This window comes from Triturus cristatus, chromosome 6 (genome assembly GCF_964204655.1).
Source record: "Triturus cristatus chromosome 6, aTriCri1.1, whole genome shotgun sequence".
Taxonomy (NCBI): domain Eukaryota; kingdom Metazoa; phylum Chordata; class Amphibia; order Caudata; family Salamandridae; genus Triturus; species Triturus cristatus.
In genome coordinates, this window is record NC_140589.1 from 236030937 (window position 1) to 236053091 (window position 22155).

Sequence of the window (22155 nt, forward strand, 5' to 3'; positions counted from 1 at the left end):
GGTTTTAGTTTAGGGAAGGAACATAGGCCCTGGGCACCTGATTGGCAGGAGCCCAGGGCACACTCAGTCAAAGTACATTCAGCAATTCAGCAAAAAGTGGGGGCATACCATGCAAGAAAGATGGCACTTTCTCACACTCATCAACTCCCAGAAGAGCCTACAGCAAACCAAGGCTAAACTGTAGCAACCTGTAGAGGCTAGGACAACCAAGGCTAGTCTCTCATATCCTGTAAAACCTAAGACACACTAAGTCGTCACCAACACCAGAAGAACCTATGGCAAACCAAGGCAAGCCACTAACAATGTTAGAGCTTATGACACACCAAGACTAGTCAACTACACCCTACAGAGCATATGACAGATCAAGTATAGCCTTAAATACTACGTAGAGCCTAGGGTACGCCAACTCTAGTCTCTAACAACTTGAGAGTGCAGGACACATCAAGCCTAGTCACCAAAAGCCACAGATCAACAGTTGGTATATGTTTATGCTCTTTAGTAATACCCTTCCCTCATAAGTTTTTGCCTGCACAGTGCTTGTGCTGTGCTCGTGAAATATCTTGTAAATATTTTTTTTCTTCAAATTGGCTTAGAACCCTTCTATTACTTATCTTTACTTACCATTGGTTGGCTCCCACGTCCGTCACCCTCATGTCCTTGCTTCCTATTAGACAGTGCCTCCTCCTCGCCTCTGGCTTCCTCCTGGTCTTTGAGTCTCTGTCCTGCCATGGAGCATGGACCAAGTGAAGCTTCTTGTCTGAGGCCAATGTCTTTCTGCTGGTTGCAGACTACTGCAAGTACTCTTTTGTTACTTTTTGACATGAGTGCATGTCCCCACAGTCTCTCTTCTTCATCCTCTCCCTCGGTCATGTTTCTCTAACAACCACCCATCATCCTGCTTGTCATTATTTTCAACCACCCCCTGCACTCCTCCCACTCGCTGTGGTTTTCATTCCACCACCCCGCCCTCCTCCAGCTCGTGTAAGGCTGCTGTGCCACATAGCTTACAGGGAAACCAAAGCACTATGACGCGGTCAGTGCTTGCCGTGTCATAGTGCTTTTTTAAAAGTTTAAACCATGTTGCACAGTAGCTCGCACTGCTGTGCAACCTGTAAACAAAACATTGATAAAGCCAATAGATTTTGCATAGGCAAAACCTACTGGCTTTGCCAATGCTCTTTTGTTTGGCTTTGGAGAAACAGAAACAAAATCCTTAAATAGTGAAATACATACAAACACAAGTCACATCTTGACCTTTCTCTGAGCAAAGATTGTATTTAAAAGACAAGTGTCATGGTGTAACTCCATGCCACTGATCAGCTAAATAGGATCTCCCTTCTTAATCCATTGAAGATTAGGCTGCTGGTGAGCTATTTTAAGCCATTATTTAGCACGAATGCCTAGTAAAAGACTATTTAGTTAATGTTAGGAGTGCAATTAGCTAATCCCTATTAGACGTCCTCATGACATTTCAATTCCCATCAGAAAAAAACAGGCTGGAAGGAGCTTTAGTGGGGATTTGTACTTAGAATAGGAGCAGTAGAAGGCATACTGGTAAGGCTCGATTTTACAGACTCATTTCTACTAAAGCGCACTACGCCGGAGGTAGCATGCTGCCCGGTGACTTTCTTCGCTTCGATGACTTTACTGTTGGCCTCACTGTATGCTTCTGAAACACCATGGAACTGGGGAAGGCAAAGCTGCTGAGAACTGGACTTAATGCTCTATGCCATGCGATGCACCCTGCTCACGGCTTGGCCTGGACTGATGGCAGGCAAGTGGTGTTGACTGCTGTACACCTTCACAATAGAGAACCAAAGTTTGGAGCCTCAAGCGTTATTGGGCAGTTTGAACATGTACATGGACTTTCCTGGGGTCCCGTATGGTCTCCCGATATCCCAGCTCTGCTTGCTGTACAGCATAAAAAACATGTCACAGTATGGCAGCTCTTCACCATCCCATTGGAAAAGAACAAGCTTTTGCTTTCTCAAACCTGCGAACTCGGTGAGCCCTTTCCAGTGCTCCCCCAAGGCTGCGTGTGGCATCCGCAGAAGGATATGTTAGTCGTGTTGACCAAACAAGAAGCCTCGCTCTTGCATTCGGTGCGTTCTGACAACTCCAGCATAAGAGTGGACATTAAGAGTGATGGGTTTATCCAATGTGCTTGTTGGACCAAAGATGGAAATCGCATGATTGTTGCCGCTGGCACTGCGATTCATTCCTACATATGGGATGATGACCAGAAAACGCTGAATGCATGCACTTTTTGTCCCGTATTTGACGTGGGTGGTTACATATGTGCTATTGAGTCTACTCTGGATTCCCAAGTTGCTGTAGCCACCGAAATTCCTCTAGAAAAGGCTAGTGAATTGAACGCTGGGGTTGCATTCGATGTTCCAACTTCTGCTAAGTCAGCATCATTAAACTCACAGGCTTCTCTTCTCTACTTGGGTGAGAGGCTCTCCAGAGACCTGAGAAGAAAGTCAATTGACTCTGAACAATCCATAGCCACTGACTCGGTGTTATCCTCGTTATCAGCCCCAGTGGATCTTGCACATATCCTTGCAAATCATCGACGGTCTGATCCGAGTCCTCTTATTCATCTGAAGCGCCAGGACAACTTGCGAAAAAGCCGGGACTCGTCATACCTGGTTCTTGTAACTTTTGAGAATAAGGTGACCACCACCAGAAAGGTCCACATCTCCAGTATTCTCATGCCTGACATTGTGACGTTTGACCCAAGGGCTCAGCTTGCAGCAGTGGCTTCCAACACCAGCAACGTCATCTTAGTTTACACTTTAACTTCATCCACCGTGCCAAATGTCCAGCAGATCCACCTGGAGAAAAATGAACGAACCAAGGGAGTGTGTTTTCTAACAGACGATAGGTTGCTGGTTTTGGTGGGAAAACAGAAATTTAACGAACCAGCATTTTTTCCTTCGTCAAGTTCAGACAAGTACATTGTCCGCTTAGTGGTCAAGGAACTAATGCATCAAGATGATTCTTCAACCATATCCGATGCCTGCAAGAATCTCTTGATTGATTTTGATCCCGGTGCTAACGTAGCTGGAAAGGGTACGCCTCTTGAGATCGCTTCAAGGGGAGAGGGCCCTGTCAGTAGAGAACACCTGATTCCAAACTGTACCATTAGTAAATCTCCCAGTGGCCGGAGGAGGCTGGTAGACTTGGCTGCATGTAGGAGTGCGAGCTGCGAGCAGAGTTCAACGTCGAGCGCTAGCGACTTTGATGACATCAAAATACCAACAGATTCCTCCATGGTGGTGGAAACCCTCGACGCCGAACCCGTTAATCGGTTACTGGCCCTGATAAACACGGGAACAGTAAGTAGGGGATGTAGCAGGGCCTCTTCACTCAAGATGCCATCTAGAAACAAGAACATGTCTGATGAAGGAGAAAGTCCCATTTCTGGCAATCTTGAGAGGCTACGCGGGGGTTTCGCGCAGCTTGAGCAGCGTCTCTCTGAACTGAAAGGCTCCCCTAAAAATGGAAAGAAATTTATTCCAGCGTACCCATCAGCGCTGGAACCCCCATGTGTGTTCATCACTTTTCAGGTAATGTGCATCTGTTTGATTACATGTTAAAGTAATAGGTTGACGTTAGAGGTATTGTAGAGGTAGCCAACGGCTTTAATTTTCAACTCATACAAGGGGGATTGTGTTTCAGCTAAACAGTGGCAGAGACCTGGCGTGGGCATGTCAGACGCTTTGTTGGGTCTGGGGGTCAAAATCTTTGCAGGGCCTTTTCTAGGTTTGAGCTCCAAGAAGTGTTAGTTAGGAAGACATTCACTCTAGGGTTTGTTTGGGAAAACACAGTATTTGGTGTCACCTAGTGGTGTTGCCGCAATAGCTGCATTGAGGAGGAACGGCTCAGGCTTTCTGTTTTATCATTTAAAAACATGCTGTAGCGGGAGTGTTGGCTCCAAATGATCGGGGTCCAAGATGCAAAGACCCTGGTTGCGCTCCCATGTGACGGCCCTGCCAGTGATGGGTACCCATGTGGACGGCGATCGAGACAACAAGAAACTCAAAGAGGGACAAACTGGGAGGCCCATCCACGGTGCTGACAGTCTGATGTGGGAGACGAGCCCACCCAGGAGAGGAAGGTTGTATTTACCACAAGGGGTACAGAGACCACCAGAAAGTGATGGGAGAGACTACCAATGGAGGGAGTGAGAGAGAGAGAGCGAGAGAGAGAAAGAGAGAAAAAGAAAGAGAGAGAGAGAAAGAGAAAAAGCGAGAGAGAGAAAGAAAGAGAGAAAGAAAGAGAGAGAGAGGGAAAGGGAGGGAGAAAGCGAGAGATAGAGCGAAAGAAAGAGAGAAAAAGAAAAAGGGAACAAAAGAGAAGAAAGAGAAAGAGCGAGAGAGAGAAAGAGAGAGAGGGAGAGAGAGAGAGATGGAAAGCGAGAAAGAGAAAGAGAGCATGGACAGGCAGAGAGAAAAGTGGAAGCTATCGGAAGACCAAGGAAGAACAGCTGGAAAAGTAACAGAAAATGAGGAATTAATGGAGACTCTACCCATTGAAAAGTAAATTATATGCTAAAAAATGCACACATCGAATCGGCTAGAGTTTAAGCTCTGAGTAAAGCATGGTGTAGTGCAGCTGTCAGTGGAGGGGCCAGACGAAGCAGCCAGTTCAGTCTGTGCACACAGTTGAATTAGTTTAACTCTCCTGCTTCAGTTACGTTAAAGGTTAAATGAATCTAGTAGCACAGTAAAGAAATCTACATACCAACGAAGACGGGATCCAAAGCCCAGTCCCAAAGCACACAGAAAGATATTTCAAATATTTATGAAAATGATCCATCGTGGTGACCTCAGTGACACAGATCCAGGGGAAAACTTGAAGTGCTACAATGAAGTGAAAGTGTATTGTAATTTTTTACATAGCGCTCATTAACCCTGATGAGGCATTGAGCGCTTTACACCTGGCAGCACGCTGCTCCACAATCCCAGGCTTGTAGTTAATCTAGTGGTTATTGTTGGTTATTAATATTAGTCTTCTGCTCTCAAGAAAAGTGTTCTTTGCTTTTACTCCGACCTCTATGTGGTAGATTAAATGAATAGGAGTTAGTCGTGCTCGTTAGGTGGTGCGGGTATGTGAGTTCATGCAGATGGTGTGTGGAATTAGTAAAGGAGCTAAAGAAGATTAGGTTTTGTTACGTTGCAGAGGTATGACTTTCAAAGAAGGAGAGATTGTGATTTTTTTAGATGAGGAATGGGAAATTTTCTGAAATACAATAACATAGCCTTAGAGCCCTTTGTAGCAAACGTTACCGGCCATTAAAGGCCCGCTCCACCGTTAAAGGGCCTTTAACAAGGGAGTGGGCCTTTAATGCCTGGTAGAGTCTGCCACGGAGGGCTTTATGGTTCTTAGAACATTCTGCTCCTAGAGGGCAGAAGGTTCTAATTTGTAAAACAAAGGCCTCACTGAGCCCGAGGGGATTGAAATCCCTTCGGGCTTGGTGAGGCCTTTTCACAGCTGTTGCTGTGAACAAATATTGGAATGGAGTGCTCCATGCTTCTACAGGCCGGTAAAGGCCCGCAGAGCAACATTCCAATGTTTTACAAAAGCCTCTCGAAGCTCGAGGGGATTTAAATCCCCTCGGGCTCCGTGAGGCCTTTGTTTTACAAAGTCCCCCTAGAGGGCAAAATGTTCTAACAAAACAAAGCCTTCAGGGAGCGCGAGGGGATTGAAAACCACTCAGGCTCCCTGAAGCCTTTGTTCACAGCTACAGCTGTGAACAAAGACACATTGGAATGTTGGAGCTCCGGGCTTATACCAGCCATTATAAGCCCGGAGCACTCCATTGTTTTCAATGGAGCTACCAACATTCCAATGTTCTAATAAAGCCTTATAGCCCGCCGTAGCGGGCTATAGCGGCTGTTAAAGGCCCGCTGCAGCGTTAAAGGCCCGAGCCAAAGGCAAGGGACTTTAGCAAAGCAGAGAGACTTTAAAAGCCGGTATAGCCCTGTTACGAAGGGCTATAAGGCTTTTAGAACATTCTGCCACTAGAGGGCAGAATGTTCTAACAAAACAAAGCCTTCAGAGAGCGCGAGGGGAATGAAATCCCCTCAGGTTCCCTGAAGTCTTTGTTCACAGCCAGAGCTGTGAACAAAGACACATTGGAATGTTGGTGCTCCGGGCTTATACCAGCCATTATAAGCCCGGAGCGCTCCATTGTTTTCCATGGAGCTCCCAACATTCCAATGTTCTAATAAAGCAGACAGGTAAGTGACAAGCAGACTGTTCTCCGAGAGAGGAGGTATGTAAAAAATGGAAGGTTAGAAGGAGGTCATTGAAAAGGAAAAGGAAGGAGGCAATCGGAAGTTTAAGTCAAGGTAAATTTTTCATGCAGGCCTTTAGGAATATGGAGGAGACTTTTTGAAATAGCATGCAGTCTGGATGCACAACAGTAGAAACGAACCACATTCTTTGCATGTGCGACTTTTTGAAGTATTTTTTAAAATCAGGTGAAAACATTCTGTCCATTGGTTCACAGCCAGACCACCATCAAGGACATACCGTCAGCTCAAGGGTTGGTAGTGTAAAGAAATGGCTGGATGCATGGGTAGGAAAACATTGAGAGATTTCGGCTGCGTTCACAGGAAGCAGTAACCTCATGATCTCAGCATCGTAGACAATATGTGGGGTAAATAATGCAAACATCGAAAAGTAAATTCTACAAATGTTGGAGCAGATGTCTTCTGATGTTCCACCTTAAAGTTATGCACACAATACTAGTTAGAGAAGCAACGGAGATCTATCTAGGTGTCCCTTGTTTAGCATGGTACAAGATGGGGGTGATGACAGGTCCCTTAGAGGGTGGAAATATATTGGCTGTATTCCTGTGGCCAGAGGCTGGAGGCTCAGACACCGAAGTGAAATGGATGGAAACAGGACTGCCTCCATAAGTTCAATGAAGACCGTGTTAGCAAGGGGCTGATGATTAGTCCCTCCTGAGCACTGTGCTTTGGTGGCTGTTAGGAGTGAGGGTGGGACTGCAGTTTCTGTTGTTCGGGTGAAGACGTTTCTAGTCCAGGCCTGGCCTGTTGTAAAGCCCTAATTGCTGCCACAGGAAGGTTGAAGACAGCCAGGTAGAAAGATCTGACACTTCTGTGTACCCATGTTGTGGATAAGCCTGCTTGGAGCCAGTCCCAGTCGTACCTGCTGTGAAAAGCATCACTTTACACAAAGGCTCCGTCGGGATGGCAGTCCGAGCGGACACTTGAAAGAGACTTTACAGACTTCACAACTTGACTACACAGGCAATTATGAGTACATTAACACACATCAAGATCGAAATATCCTCACAACATTTGATTTCTAATGTCTTTTCTATGCTTAACCTGCTGCGCATGCGCTAGGAAACACAACACATTCATTAGTAGTCCACAGTGCTGCATATCCCAGCACATGTACAGCAGATCAGGCACAAAAAGGCATTGACAACTTTTATTTATTGACCCACACTGAGTAAAACAAGGATTTACACTATACGAGACATTATTCTCGGGCTAGTGCCTTGTTTTCCGTCCTTCACTTTTAAACTAGGGTAGGAGACCCCCAGAATAAAATTCGTTCATGTTAGGTACTCCTTTCCCTATTTTAATCCACTACACTATTCTACACCCCTTAGCCCCCACACCTGCACTTCACCATACGGCATCCGGATAAGAAGATCTCCGATAAAGAGCCCCTATTACAGGGAGCCCGTCAGGTATTGCACCGCCGACCCGACGAGGAGCAGCCCATATGATGAAGCATGACACCTGCAAGGGTGTGTGAGAGCATTACTATCCGGAATATGGATTTCCCACACAGACCCCAACTCTCGGGCTAGTGGGACTCCTTGTCTTCTCTGACTCTGTATTTCTAGCTCTCTTATATGAGAGGAACGGCATAAAAACTGTTTTGTAACAATTGACAACTTTTACCCAAGTAACATGAATTAGAATCTGAACATGCAGGATAATACATTATCTTCTTCAGATTGACACAGATGAAGTCAACAAGCAGAGGGCAGGGCCAACGTTTGTATCTAGACACTATGATTTGCAGTGCACAGCCCCATATTGATCATACATAAATAAATATATTAAACCGTTTTAACAAATATCTAATAACCATAAAGGTTTATTCTTCAAGTTATTAGTCAGTCGTCAATGAACAAATTTGGCACTGGTTCAGAAAATATATAAACGCAGCCATAATATTCAGGTGTTCAAGTATTCTAAATTTAAGTATTATGAAGTACAGGATAGTAACAAACAATATGTAAAGCAGGCAAAATATCCAAATATTTTGTTCTGGAAAGAATCCCACACTGTCTAGGTTAAAGAATTAAGAGCGGCGAGGATTTTTAAAGAGAAAGGGAAGAAGGTGTTAGCATGATGTGAGCCTCGGCAGACATTCGGAGGAAAACTAAGGAGTATCTAGCATAAAGCTTCCCGCTCTGGGGAAACCCCAACAGAAAGGTCTATTGTCCTCTAAGTTAGGGTAAATTCTGCCCAAAACTAACTATGGAACACTAATTAAGAGCACAATCGAAGGTTTCAGAACATCCATATCCCGCCCCTACAGTCCAAGACCAATCCCGTGGCGGCATTTGCAGAGAACCGGTAGACTCCCTACATTCCCATTCTCACGCAAGTAGGTACACATCTGCTCGGCCTTGAGAGCTGCATCTTCCAAGCATGCCGAGTACAGGAGGCTCCTTTCATCGTCATCTCTTCACGTCTGCTACCATCTGAGTGTATTCAGGCTGCAGTGGTAAGAAAACCGTACACTAGCAAGCTTAAAATGTGAAATACTCAGCTAAGGCACAGAGTCAATTTAAGTTAACTTGAGAATCAAAAATGAATGCACAGTACAATATTATTAATCCTTAGCAATCAAACGATTATTATTAAGTTTAAATACATTTAGAAAATACAATTATATTGATTATCATTCAGTTTAGCATAATTACAATTGATTTTCTCAACAGCTTAAGTGATGACTTACTACAATTTCTCGGTAAAAAAAATCAGTGATCAGTGACTGTTAAACACACATTGGAATATATGAAACACACGTAAATGCATATAAATGATATATAGAATGTTGAGCCTTCAACTATGTTGCTCACTCTATTTCCCTCCCTCTGTTTCTTTAGCATCAACTCGTCTCTCTCTCTCTCTCTCTTTCTTTCTCTCATACAAACACATATCTCTCAGGACCTCCTTCTCTATTTCAACTCACCCCCCCACCATAACTATTTCTCTCAACCTCTTTCTTTACAGATATCACTACGGCAACATCTCTTCCCCTGACAACTCTCTAACTCTGTATTAACCTCACCTCTTTTTCACGTCTCTCAACTTCTTCTTTTCACTCTACACCACATTCCTCTTTCTACCCTTCACCCCTCTCTACCTTTCATCTTCGTCACTACTCCTTTACCTGACCCATCTTTCTATACCTCTTTTTATTTTACTATCTCTATACTTTGCATTTCTTTATTTTTCTCCAGTCTCTTTCCTCACTACATGTCTCTAATTCTCTCTTTTTTTTTACATTACCCCTCTCTTTGCCTCACCCTTTTGGAGATTGTACTCCTCTGCCTCTCTCTACATTTCCTTCTCCCTACCTCTATCTCTCTAAATCTCTCCCACACTCTAAACCCTTACTCTTTCGCTATCTTTTGTTCTGGCTCCCTTGCCTTTCAATGTTTACTTCTCTCCACATATCTTTCTACTTCATCTCTAGCTCGACCCTGTATCCCTCTACTCTATGTTCTCTTGCTGTACTGTTCTTGTTATGTCTCCTTCCATCTCCTGCATCCCGCCCAATCCCACTGCTCTTCTCAGCGGTATCACAGGCACCAGTCTAGCCAGGGAAGTCCACATATAAGGAGCAGAAGAGGGATGGAGCAGGGAAGAGACACTGGGAGAAAGCGATTCGATGCCAACCGATGGAACGGGGACAATCCTCAGAGCAGCGCTTTGATGTTCACGGTTTCAGCAACAATGCTGGTAGTGGATGGGGGGAGGGTACATTTGTGATTACAATTATTCAGCAACTAAAGCTACGTTATGCACTAGTCTTCTGAATATCTAACAAGTCTCCCCCAGTGTGTTTTTCCTGCATTACATTTAAAAGTCTGGTAAGACACTGAATTCCACATAAAATGCTGTTGCAAATAAAGAAATCTAGATCAAAATGCAAAACAAAATGGCTTTATCAATTGCTGTTCAAACTTGCTTTTGGTCGTACTTGGCTGGTGGACAAGAAGGCATGATATTTAGCAGACACAAGTCTCTAGTTCTAGAGAGTTTATGGCTAGAAGATAAGTGGGTAAGTGTGCCGGACCATACACCAAAAGGGAATCACAGCTCCACAACCTTGCTACCCCGCGCTCCACTAGGAGAACCCTGGTCTTGCGGGAGGAGGTCTGAGGGCTCCTGAGACTCGGAGACACTAGAGGTCCAGAGCAGCTCAGAGCCCACTTAGATTCCATCCAAGCCCCTGCTGTGGCTGGGAAACCAGTCAATAAGGCTTGCTGATTGGCAGATCAGGCTGGAAGTGTGCACAGGCTGCTGTCAAGGGTGCAGTGAAGGGATTGCAGGCTGGGGGTCAAGTTGCAGTGAAGAGAGATCAGGGTGGGAGTGTATTCAGGCTGCAGTGAAGATTGATCAGGGTGGGAGTGTATTCAGGCTGAGGTTAGGGAGTGTATTCAGGCTGCAGTGAAGAGAGAGAGATCAGGGTGGGAGTGTATTCAGGCTGAGGTTAGGGAGTGTATTCAGGCTGCAGTGAAGAGAGAGAGATCAGGGTGGAAGTGTATTCAGGCTGAGATCAGGGAGTGTATTCAGGCTGCAGTGAAGAGAGATCAGGGTGGGAGTGTATTCAGGCTGCAGTGAAGATTGATCAGGGTGGGAGTGTATTCAGGCTGAGATCAGGGAGTGTATTCAGGCTGCAGTGAAGATTGATCAGGGTGGGAGTGTATTCAGGCTGAGATCAGGGAGTGTATTCAGGCTGCAGTGAAGAGAGAGAGATCAGGGTGGGAGTGTATTCAGGCTGCAGTGAAGGGAGATCAGGGTGGGAGTGTATTCAGGCTGCAGTGAAGAGAGATCAGGGTGGGAGTGTATTCAGGCTGCAGTGAAGAGAGATCAGGGTGGGAGTGTATTCAGGCTGCAGTGAAGAGAGATCAGGGTGGGAGTGTATTCAGGCTGCAGTGAAGAGAGATCAGGGTGGGAGTGTATTCAGGCTGCAGTGAAGAGAGATCAGGGTGGGAGTGTATTCAGGCTGCAGTGAAGAGAGATCAGGGTGGGAGTGTATTCAGGCTGCAGTGAAGGGAGATCAGGGTGGGAGTGTATTCAGGCTGCAGTGAAGAGAGATCAGGGTGGGAGTGTATTCAGGCTGCAGTGAAGGGAGATCAGGGTGGGAGTGTATTCATGCTGCAGTGAAGAGAGATCAGGGTGGGAGTGTATTCAGGCTGCAGTGAAGAGAGATCAGGGTGGGAGTGTATTCAGGCTGCAGTGAAGAGAGATCAGGGTGGGAGTGTATTCAGGCTGCAGTGAAGGGAGATCAGGGTGGGAGTGCATTCATGCTGCAGTGAAGAGAGATCAGGGTGGGAGTGTATTCAGGCTGCAGTGAAGAGAGATCAGGGTGGGAGTGTATTCAGGCTGCAGTGAAGAGAGATCAGGGTGGGAGTGTATTCAGGCTGCAGTGAAGAGAGATCAGGGTGGGAGTGTATTCAGGCTGCAGTGAAGAGAGAGAGATCAGGGTGGGAGTGTATTCAGGCTGCAGTTTAGAGAGATCAGAGTGGGAGTGTATTCAGGCTGCAGTGAAGAGAGAGAGATCAGGGTGGGAGTGTATTCAGGCTGCAGTTTAGAGAGATCAGGGTGGGAGTGTATTCAGGCTGCAGTGAAGAGAGATCAGGGTGGGAGTGTATTCAGGCTGCAGTGAAAGGACATTAGACTGGGAGTGTTTACAGACTGCCGTGCAAGGACGTCGATTCACAAAAATGCCAGGGATTGCAGAACCGACATCACTTCCCTTTTGACCCCATGATTACATCACTAGAAATGTCATCCCCTGCCCTGTTAGCGTGTGGCACTACAGGAAATGAACTAACTAGATCTTTGCACCAGATGACGTAACTGTCTTGGAAAAATAGCATGATTTGGGGGAAATGATGCAACTAATATATGTGCTGCCCTGAGACCTGCGAAGCTCTAATAAGCTCACTGAGCCATCTGGAATACATCCTACATACTTATTCTTCATGGTGTATGTATGGAGGCAGTCTTCACAATGGCTGACTTATAGTGCAAAATTCACTACCCCTCTTGTGATTAGTGTATGAAATGTCACAATATAACTCCCTCCTGAACACTGAATATAAAATTATTTGAAAAGTCTTGGGCCACAGACAACCCCCCTGCTTCCGAATCGAATACATATAGATCAATGTGGTGTTCCAAACCAAGGAAATCACTTAATATTCGACGCCTCTATCAAGTGATGGAAGCAGCACAGAATATCTTCCCAGGTGTTGGCTGTCTATCCCTTGATCCACATCAGTCCTTTGATTCTTTAGACTGGGAATATTTGTTTATGCTTCTGCAGGCCTTTAATATATAGCCCCCATGCCTTCATAAATTGAGTTAGACTACTACACGCGGCTCCAACAGCGATGGGCAAAACAGGTGCGCATATTTTCACTGAATACACGACAGGGAACCAGGAAGGGGTACCCATTCTCCCCACTGTTATTTGTGCAGGCCATGGAGCCCTTAGCGCAGTGCGACCGGTGCCACCGCACCGGGTGCTGACTTCCGGGGGGCGCTGTGTTTGCAAGCTTATTATTATTTTAAAACACCTGCTGCTGCGTTCGTTTCCACCAGGAATTTCCAGCCAACAAATAAATGTCAGGATAACTCCTGTGATTAATGTTCTTCCTGAAGAAGATTTGGAGTTTTGTTTAATTGGGGGGTTGACTCACTATAAAGTAGCACAGAAGGTTAATAGGTCAGTGGGTTAGCTTTTAAAAGAGACATCATTTTGTTACTTGCAATTTATAAGTCCGAATCCTATATTAGGATTTTAATTTATATAAATTGCAAGTAACAAAAATAGACATCATTTTGTTACTTGCAATTTATAAGTTCGAATCCTATATTAGGATTTTAATTTATATAAATTGCAAGGAACAAAATGAGGTCTCTTTTAAAAGCAGTAAACCACGGACCTATTTACATTCTATGCACTTTGTAATTGAACTGAACTATTAACTTTTATCAAAGAACTGCATACAGGCTGCAAAGTATAGATTTGAGAAAAGATTAATGTTGCAAAAAGTATTCATTTGGGCAGAAATCTATTCTCATTATTAAAGAGAACACCCAACTATGGTGTTTCTTTTTAAATTCGGAGTATGTGCTTCTCTAGACCAAGCACTATTAAACTATACTGCCTACCAGTGTTGATGACATGTGAATCCTACCCCTTGGAGTCCTATGTCTTATGTAACATCTCCTATACGCTGAGTTACACATGTATGATTTATTGTGTCTGTTTGGGTGTCTGATGCAAAGTGCTCTGACACCATACACTGGTGAGTGGTGCTATATATGCATCTGAGCGAGAGTGCTATATATGCATCTGAGAGAGATTGGTTATGGAGACGGGCACTGTTAAAGGGTGGTGTTGAGGGAATCCGTGGTGGAGGTGGTCATTGGGGGTCGCCATCAAACATTGTCGCACCGGGTGCCACCAGCTCAAAAGCTGGCCCTGCCTTAGCGCATAAACTTCGGCAAGAGGCAAAGAATGGTGCATCTGTAGTGGACACCGGACACATACAATCTCCTTATATGCAGAAGACATTATGGTTTATATCCATAACTTTGGTTTGGATCTTGAGCCAATCGCTGCCCTCCTGAAGCCATTTGAAGTCTTACCTGACCTACAAGTCAACCATGGTAGGTCTTATGCCTTTACCTTTCAAGATACCATCTTACAGGACATGCTCACCATGGGGGAGCAGCCCACCCCAGTTGCCCGAAGCACATTTCGCTATTTATCCATCCAGGTCTATAGCTCCTCGGCAGACTTATTAGACGGAACCTTCTTTAAGCTGTTTCTGCACTCGGAGCGCAGGTAAAGTTCAGAGTCACCCAGCCCATCTCAGTGACGGGTCGCCTTGCCTTTTCAAAAATGGTAATGTTGCCCAAATGACTTCACTATTTTGTTAACCTTTCAGTAATAATCCTACATAGGGTTTTCAAAACTCTGGACTCTCTCCTGCTTGACCTTATCTGGGGCTCTGGCAGGAGGTGCGTTAGCCCCTAGAATCTACAACTGCCGCCGGACAGTGGGGGTTTAGGAGCCCCTGATTTTCAATCCATTGCTTTGCAGCCCAACTGCAATGGCTTTCTTATTGGCCGACTGACATGCACCTGCAGGAGATTGATTACACACCCTCGATGCTGCGCGTGGACTGTTTGAACAACCTACTGCCGCTGGAAGATTTGCGCCCCCTACTCCTTCCGCCCTCCTACGCAATGCCCCACTGTATTGGAGCGCTCCACTTCGCTCCACACGTGATGTCACATCTTATGCACCCCATGTGCCTATCAGTGGTATGCCGACTTCACTAGGCAGGTTCACATCAGTGAGATGGCCTCCCTGGGGAGGATGGGGTTACTTTTTGAGGATGGCACACTATTATTACATCAGGACTTTACACAACTCCATGGGTCACCAGGGACTCCTCTTATTACATATGCCAACATTACACGTTATATTCACTACACTGGTCCCCTACAGGAGCACAGCCAATCACACGTGTTTGTCCAAGAATTACATGGCATGGGAACTGGTAGGCATTTAGTTAAATGCTCTACAAGGGAATACGCTCTCACATACATATGTTACTCACACAGCTGCGGGCCACATGGGAAACAGACTTCACCGCATACTCCACAACAAGAAATGGAAATTCTTGTTGGAATACCCAAGCCTGGTACCTCCAAACATGAGGTTGAAGTTCAGTCAGTTCTCGTTGCTGCATAGAGCATAGCTTACACCCTAGAAATTACTCAAGACATTCCCTACCCACCCCTCCACATGCCCGCCCTGTCGTACGGATGCCGCAGATCTACTGCATATGTTGAGGTCCTGCCCCATGCTGCCTCCTTATTCGGGGTGACATTAGAGAATCCCTCGTCTCCCTTACGAGGTGTCTTTATTGGGACACAATGGAGCCCCGCGAGTTGGAACTCTGTCCTGGACCCGAAACACTAAAAAGTGACACACGATTTGTAGAGCTGGCGCTTCTGCTGACAACCTTCCTCCGCTCCTTCAATGACTGGCGGGCGAGTGGAGGTCTGGCGATGGGGGTCGGCTGAGAGGTCTGTGCTTTGTTTAGAGGAATACCAGGGACACGTAAGCGGCCTAGAGTCATGGAGTGGGATGCCATGCTCGAAAGCGTCAAAGCGCAGGATGACAACATGGAGTAACCCTGTGCGGGGTGATGTTGGTGGCCCTGTTCGACTCTATTATTGATGGGCTCTCCCCACCTTCTTACATGGTGCATACGTGGATGTGAGCTCATGAGACCTTCTTCATTACTCTTTATTTTCAATCTGTGCAGTGCTAGATGGGTGGGCAGGTTTGTTCTTTCTCGTGTTCTTGCTCTAGGGAGGAGGGTTGTTATACAGACGTGTACAGCCTCATGGTGCATGTTAAACCACTGGGAAGTGACATGCACAGCCTCATGGTGCATGTTAAACCACTGGGAAGTGACATGTGCAGCCTCATGATGCATGTTAAACCACTGGGAAGTGACATGTACAGCCTCATGATGCATGTTAAACCACTGGGAAGTGACATGTACAGCCTCATGATGCATGTTAAACCACTGGGAAGTGACATGTCTGCCTGTAGCTATACTGGCTAAGCTATGTGTATGACAACTGTTCTTCTGATGCACATAACCCCTGTTGCTCGCTGGAACCATATGTTATTCTTATACATGTCTGGTTCATGTTCCTTGATAACCCAATAAAATATGTTTTTTAAAAAAACTATTGGAACTCCCACTACAGTTCCACGCACTCTCTCTCCATCCCACCAAATAACCCTTCTTTCCCCCATTACCTCATCTAGTCGGATCAGGTTTGTTAGGCATGTTTTAGGTTCCCCCAGAATCTCTCAGTTCCACGCACACATGATCTACCTTAACACATGCAGAATGAACAAGGCTCTTAAAAAGCTGTCTTAGGTTTCTATGACGCTCAATGCCCCTTTGATCAACATGCCAAAGGTCGCAAAAGCAATGCCAGCAGCAGCAAAAGACATGCCACGGGCAGCAGGCGCTGACCATGGCCACTCCTGAATCACGTCTAGAGGGGCGGGGTCGAGAGGCCGGGGTGCGAGTATGTTTAAAACATGCACTGAAGAGTCATCACTGGGAGTGGTTTTTGTTGTTGAAATATCTTTGTATTAATATTTTTGTTACACATAATGCATATATAATTAGGGTACAGATTCTCGTTCAAGTAGACTGTGATGTTACATTCTAATAATCACATTATTAATCTGGTCGTATCATCGGGGCCCAATTGTCAGCAAGTGTCTTGAAGGAGTTTTGTATGACATCCTCAATTCGACATTTCAATATGTTATAATTAAACATTTTAAACAACAATCACATGTAGAACTTTGGAGTAATGGGAGCACTCAGGTGTTCGTGATGAGATTCCTCGAGCAGCTGCTCAACGCTTCACAATAGCTGGTGTTCTACACCATGGATGGGGGTCTGCCAATCACTAGTGTCAAGTCAGGGGGGATGAGGCCCTTTCAGAGAGATGGTTCCTTTCCTCATGTTGTGCTCGTATGCGGGTAGATGAGTATCCTTGTTCAGTGGTCTACATGACGTCGGAAGGGCCCCCTCCCCCATCCGCTCCTCTGGTATCCCACTCCCGCAACGCCTTCGACCACAGGTCTGCGATAGGGCGGCGTCCCAAGCTTCTGTTTTCTTTCTCGGTCAGTGCCCGCTCTTCCACCCTTGCCCAGGCTGTGACATCTTTTTCCCACTCAGATATTTTGGGACCTATTGAAGACTGCCACCTTAAGGCTATATGCCTTTTTGCCAACACTAAGGCTAGGTCTATAAATCTAGTATACACTTTTTTGGCCTTAGGCCTAGCAAACAGACCTCTGCTGTAAGGGAAAGGGTGCGTGCCAGTCTATCATGTAATATCCCCATGCTCTGATGCCAATATCCTTGCAGGGCCGGGCATTCCCATATCATGCTTGCGAAACCCCAATCTAGGGTCACCATCTTGGGCATTGCTTGTCTGTGGTTCCTAGCATTTTGGGGAGACTGTGTGGGGTGACGTAAGTCATATGTAGTAGATTGAACTGGGTGTATTTAAAGTTGGAGTTTCTAGAGATCTTCTTTGGTAAACTCAGTGCTCTATTCCATTCTGCCTCTGTAATTTCTCTACTTAGCAGGTCCCCCAATTTCCTTTGTAATGCAAGCAGCGGCTGTTCGGACATCTCCCTAATACCCCTGTATAACCTTTTTACAAGATGTCTTCCCAAGCCCAATGTTACCATCGCTTGCCACAGTGCGTGTGTGCCGCATTCTTGGTTACCCCCCCCCCCCCCCCAAGTGTTCTAAAAGCTTTCTGTAAACCATGGTAATTCAAAAATTGGCCATGAGTGATTAGGTCAGCTAGTGGGATCGATTCTCCCTCCTGGTAGCAGTCACTGGTTGTCTGGATACCCGCAACAGTACATTCTCTCAGCTGGGCTTCAGTAAAAAAGGAGGAAGTGTTGCCACGCGGGAGGCCCACCAAAGGAAGGTCAGGTGCGCATAATGGATTCCCCGTTGCCCGCTGGATACCTCTGTACCAACATTTCAACGCTACTTTGAAAAGGGTGCCCTGGGGTTGGATCTCTACCTTGGGACACAAAAGTTTTGCGAGTAGTCCCCCCTTCTGGTCTGTATGTTTCAAGATATCCAAAGCCTCTAATCCTATCGAATCTAACCTTTGGGCCAGCCCCTGGAGTTGAGCTGTCAAGTAATAAGCTTCGAAGTCCGGTGCTCCCAGTCCTCCTCCTGTTGGGGATCTCTGCATATTAGCCAGTGACACCCTATGACATCCCCCATCCCAAATCAGCTCTCTCAGCAATGTGTCTAGGTCCCTAAACTATTGCTTTGGGATCACTACTGGAAAATTTACAAAATAATATAACAGTCTCGGCAATTCCAACATTTTGGATAGAGCCACCTTGGACATAGTGGTAAGTTTAAGGGAGCGCCAGAATGAAATGTTTGATTTGCTTGCCGTAGGTTGCCGTACAGAAGGTCCTGTTGCTCATGGTACACCTGTACTCCCAAGTATATAAATGAGCAAGGAGCTCAGTTGGTGTTAGATGGGAATGTTGGTGGGTGGGGGTGTTGAGGGAGTAAGTGGAAAAACAAGTGTTTTAGATGAGGTCACCCGCAGACCCGTCAGGGTGGCATATTCCTTCAGTATGATCAAAGCACTCTTGACCCCTTGGTCGCCTTTTCGTAGGTATAGGAGTATGTGGTACACATATAGGGATATTATAAACTCCCTCCCATCTAGAAGCAGACCATGCCTCCTTCCCTCCTGCCTAAACCGTTCTTCCAGCGATTCAATGGCTAAGGCAAACAGAAGGGGGGACAAAGGGCAGTCCTGTCTGGTTCCTCTATGAATATTCTATAGTGCCGAGACTATTCCACCTGATCAGACCCTGGCCATGGGGCAGGTACAGAGCAACCTCACCCATTTGATCCACACCTCTCCCAGTCCCATAGTTTGCATTAATTGCATCAGAAAGTCCCACTGCTGGGAATCAAATGCTTTTTCTAGGTCCACTGCCATTACTACTGCTTCGGGGTTTGCGGCAATCTTGCAATGGTACAGTACATAATATAGTCTTCTAAGGTTCCCAGATGTCGATCTCGTTGGAAGTAATCCATTTTGGTCAGTGTGGACTAATGCACGCATATGTGGGAGTATTCTTGTGGCTAATATTTTACTTATAATTTTGAAGTCCATGTTTAGCATGGACAGCGTGCGAAAATCTGAGACATGTGGATTTCCTAATTTGGTTTTGGGAAGTGGGATCACTTGTTGAGGCCGGGAAGCAACCGGATCGTAAAGAGTCTGTATATAGCTTCTCCAATTGGGGGGCTAATAGAGACCTGAAAGTGGAATAAAACTCTGCCGGAAGCCCATCTGAGTCCGGTGTCTTCCCCCTAGCTATGTCTTTGATAGCTGCTCAGATCTCGCAGGCACTTATCGATTTCCCCAGATATTTCTGTATGTCAGGGTATATTTTATTTAAGTGTAGTGTGTCGAGGTATCTGTCTATGTGTTTGATTGGCAGCTCTGTTGGCGGCTCATTTAGTGGTGTGTAGTATTCTAAAGAAGCGGTATTGATTGTTTTGGGTGAGTATAGCGTGATCTTGTCCTTAGCCTGCAACCTAGTGATAGGAGTGCCCCTGTTTTCTGGCCTAATCAGCCATGCAAACAATTTCCCTGATTTCCCGCCCTCGATATGCTGTCTTTTATGGTAAGCTTTGAGATCCAGCATGCTCAGTCTATCCAGTGTTATGTTATGTTTACTCCTGGCTTCGGACAGTTGTCTCTGAATGTCGTTTTGCTCCACAAGTGTGGTTTCTAAGGAGTTAATCTCATTTTCTAATTTCCGGAGCTCAGTCTCTATCTCCCTCATCGCCCCTATGCTCTGCCCCATGCACTGGCCTCTGGTGACTGTTTTAAATGCGTTCCATTCGATCAGGGAGGAACTTGCATGGAAGTATTCTGAAATCGAGGTACTTGACGTGTGCTGGAAGCAGGCGTCTTTCAACATGGCAGAGTATAGTCGCCAAACCGGGATGGCTGTGCCTTCAGACTGGGGACAGAGATAGGAGTAATGGGCTACGGTATGATAGGGTGCGCCCCAGGTACTCAGTATCAGTTACCACCGGGCTCAGGTTCATCAAGCAGACAAACATATCCAACCTAGTGTGCCGGCAGTATAGTGGGGAGTAGTATGAGTAATCCCGTGTGTATTCATGTTGTAGCCGCCATATGTCGACCAACTTCCAATGCCCCATCCAGTCGCTGAGATCTTTCGCGTTCGAGCTCGCTACTGTTCTGTGCTATGGGGGAGGGGACCTGTCAAGGCCTAAATCCGCCACGCAGTTATAGTCACTCCCCAGTAATATGTCATGTGCTGCGACCCCTGCTAGTGGACTAGATAGCTTGTGTAGGAATTGTAGTTGGTCCTGGTTAGGGGCCTAGATACTACCCACTGTCACCTCTTTGCACAGAAGCCTGCCTTTAACAATCACGTATCGACCCTCAGGGTCTACAAGTGTCTGTGTTGCCTCAAAGGGGGTCCCCAGACATATCCAAACTAATGCCCCTCTGGAGTATGCAGAGTATGTTGTCGCAAACAATTGCCCCTCCATCGTCTATGGAGGTGATGCCCCCCTTCCGCTGTTAGATGTGTTTCTTGGAGTATTACTATATGTGCTCCTCTACACCAAATATAACTGTGTATGTTGTGACGTTTTGCGGGGCATCCCATGATCCTGATATTCTAACATAAGACTTTTATCCCCCGAATATGTGTGTTTGTAACTGCCATGTGAATCTTATGTTATAATCTAGTCCATGTGACAGGGTGAGACTATGCCTAGAAGTCCAAGTGCTCATCTTAAGGTTCTTAAACCCAACTCCCCTACCCAAGGGCACCAGCACAACCGCTAATTGCCCAAACCTGCAAACAAACAAATACGTTAAGGTAGAACGCTGCCTCCGATACATCTGGCAGAACACTCTGCAAGGAGGGGGGGGGGGGGGGGGGGGTAATCGTGTTAATGTAGCATCTCTTCCTCATCCCGGTCCATCTTTTCTGTACGTTGTCGAGCCAGCTGCTCTCCAAGGGTTTTTGGTGCCCCCCACAGCGGTGCTGGTGTGGGTGATCCCATAGGACTCTACTCTCCGTTTGCGGCCCAATTTGTGACCTCCATTAGCACACCAGTCGTGGTTTAGTCTTGGGTTCAGCAGGTCTAAACAATGTCATCTGCTGACCGTGGGGTTAATTTGGGGAGTGGGGGGTCACTTCCAATTGAGTCTTCAGGCTCAGAGGCTGCGTATTTGGATCTGAAAGATGCATCTGTGTCTCGGGCGCGATTGTGAGGTGATATAAGTTGTGCTACGGCTTGTAGCGCTGCTTGTCTACCTTGCTCAGTTTGGGAGGCCGTGGGTTTCTGCAATTGAGTTTTTCTCTGTGGGCGCCTTTGCCTCTTCCTGGTAGCGTAAGACAGTGTCTGAGGGCCCTGTTTCTTTCTGGGTAGAGGTGTGCCCACATTATATGCTTGCAGCCAGGACCAGGTCTCTTCCGGGGAATCACAGAAGTGCGTGGCTGCATCTCAAATGATTCTAAGCTTTGCGGGAAACATTAGAGAGTAATGGATCCCTGCCTCCCGTATGGCTCTTTTGGCTTCCAGGAAAGATGCTCGCTGGGCCTGAACCTTGGCAGTGAAGTCTGGAAATATTAGCACTTTGTTGTTGTCTATTATGTAGCGGCCATGAGTGTGGGCTGGTTGTAATATATTGTCACAATCCCTATAGTGGAGGAGTCTTGCTATCAGAGGACGGGGCGGTCTTCCTAAAGCTGCGGGGCGAGCTGGGACTCCGTGTGCCGTCTCTAGGGTGAAGAATTGTGAAATGTGTTCCAGAGCTACCACAGAGCATAGGCAGTTTTCCAGATAGGCCACCATATCTGCTCCCTATGCAATTTCAGGGGCACCTATGACTCGTATGGTATTTCTTTGGCTGCGACCTGCTGCTTCTTCAGCTCTACATTCTAAAATTGTCACTCTGGAGGTGAACTCTTCTATTCTGCTACTGTTTTCTTTTTGCTCAGGTTGCATTTCTGTTATTGTGGTCTCCACTTCCCACACTCTGTCAGCGAGTTTGTGGTGTTCAGCATGTAGAAGGCCCAAGCTCAGGGAGACCACCACAAAATCCTGCTGCAGGGCTGTTTTAGTATCGGCAATGGACGCCAGTACTCTGTTCAAGTGCGAATGTAGAGAGT

General features: G+C 46.3%; 1 protein-coding gene across 1 annotated transcript in view; it reads left to right on the plus strand.

Moving 5' to 3' along the window:
- Positions 1-1597: 1597 nt before the first annotated feature.
- LOC146816707 (WD repeat and coiled-coil-containing protein-like) overlaps positions 1598-22155 on the plus strand; it is a 96228-nt gene continuing 75670 nt past the window's right edge. The window contains exon 1 of the mRNA XM_085610598.1: positions 1598-3572. Coding sequence (XP_085466724.1) covers positions 1680-3572 — 1893 coding nt within the window. The 5' untranslated portion in view covers positions 1598-1679. The remainder of the gene's footprint in view (positions 3573-22155) is intronic.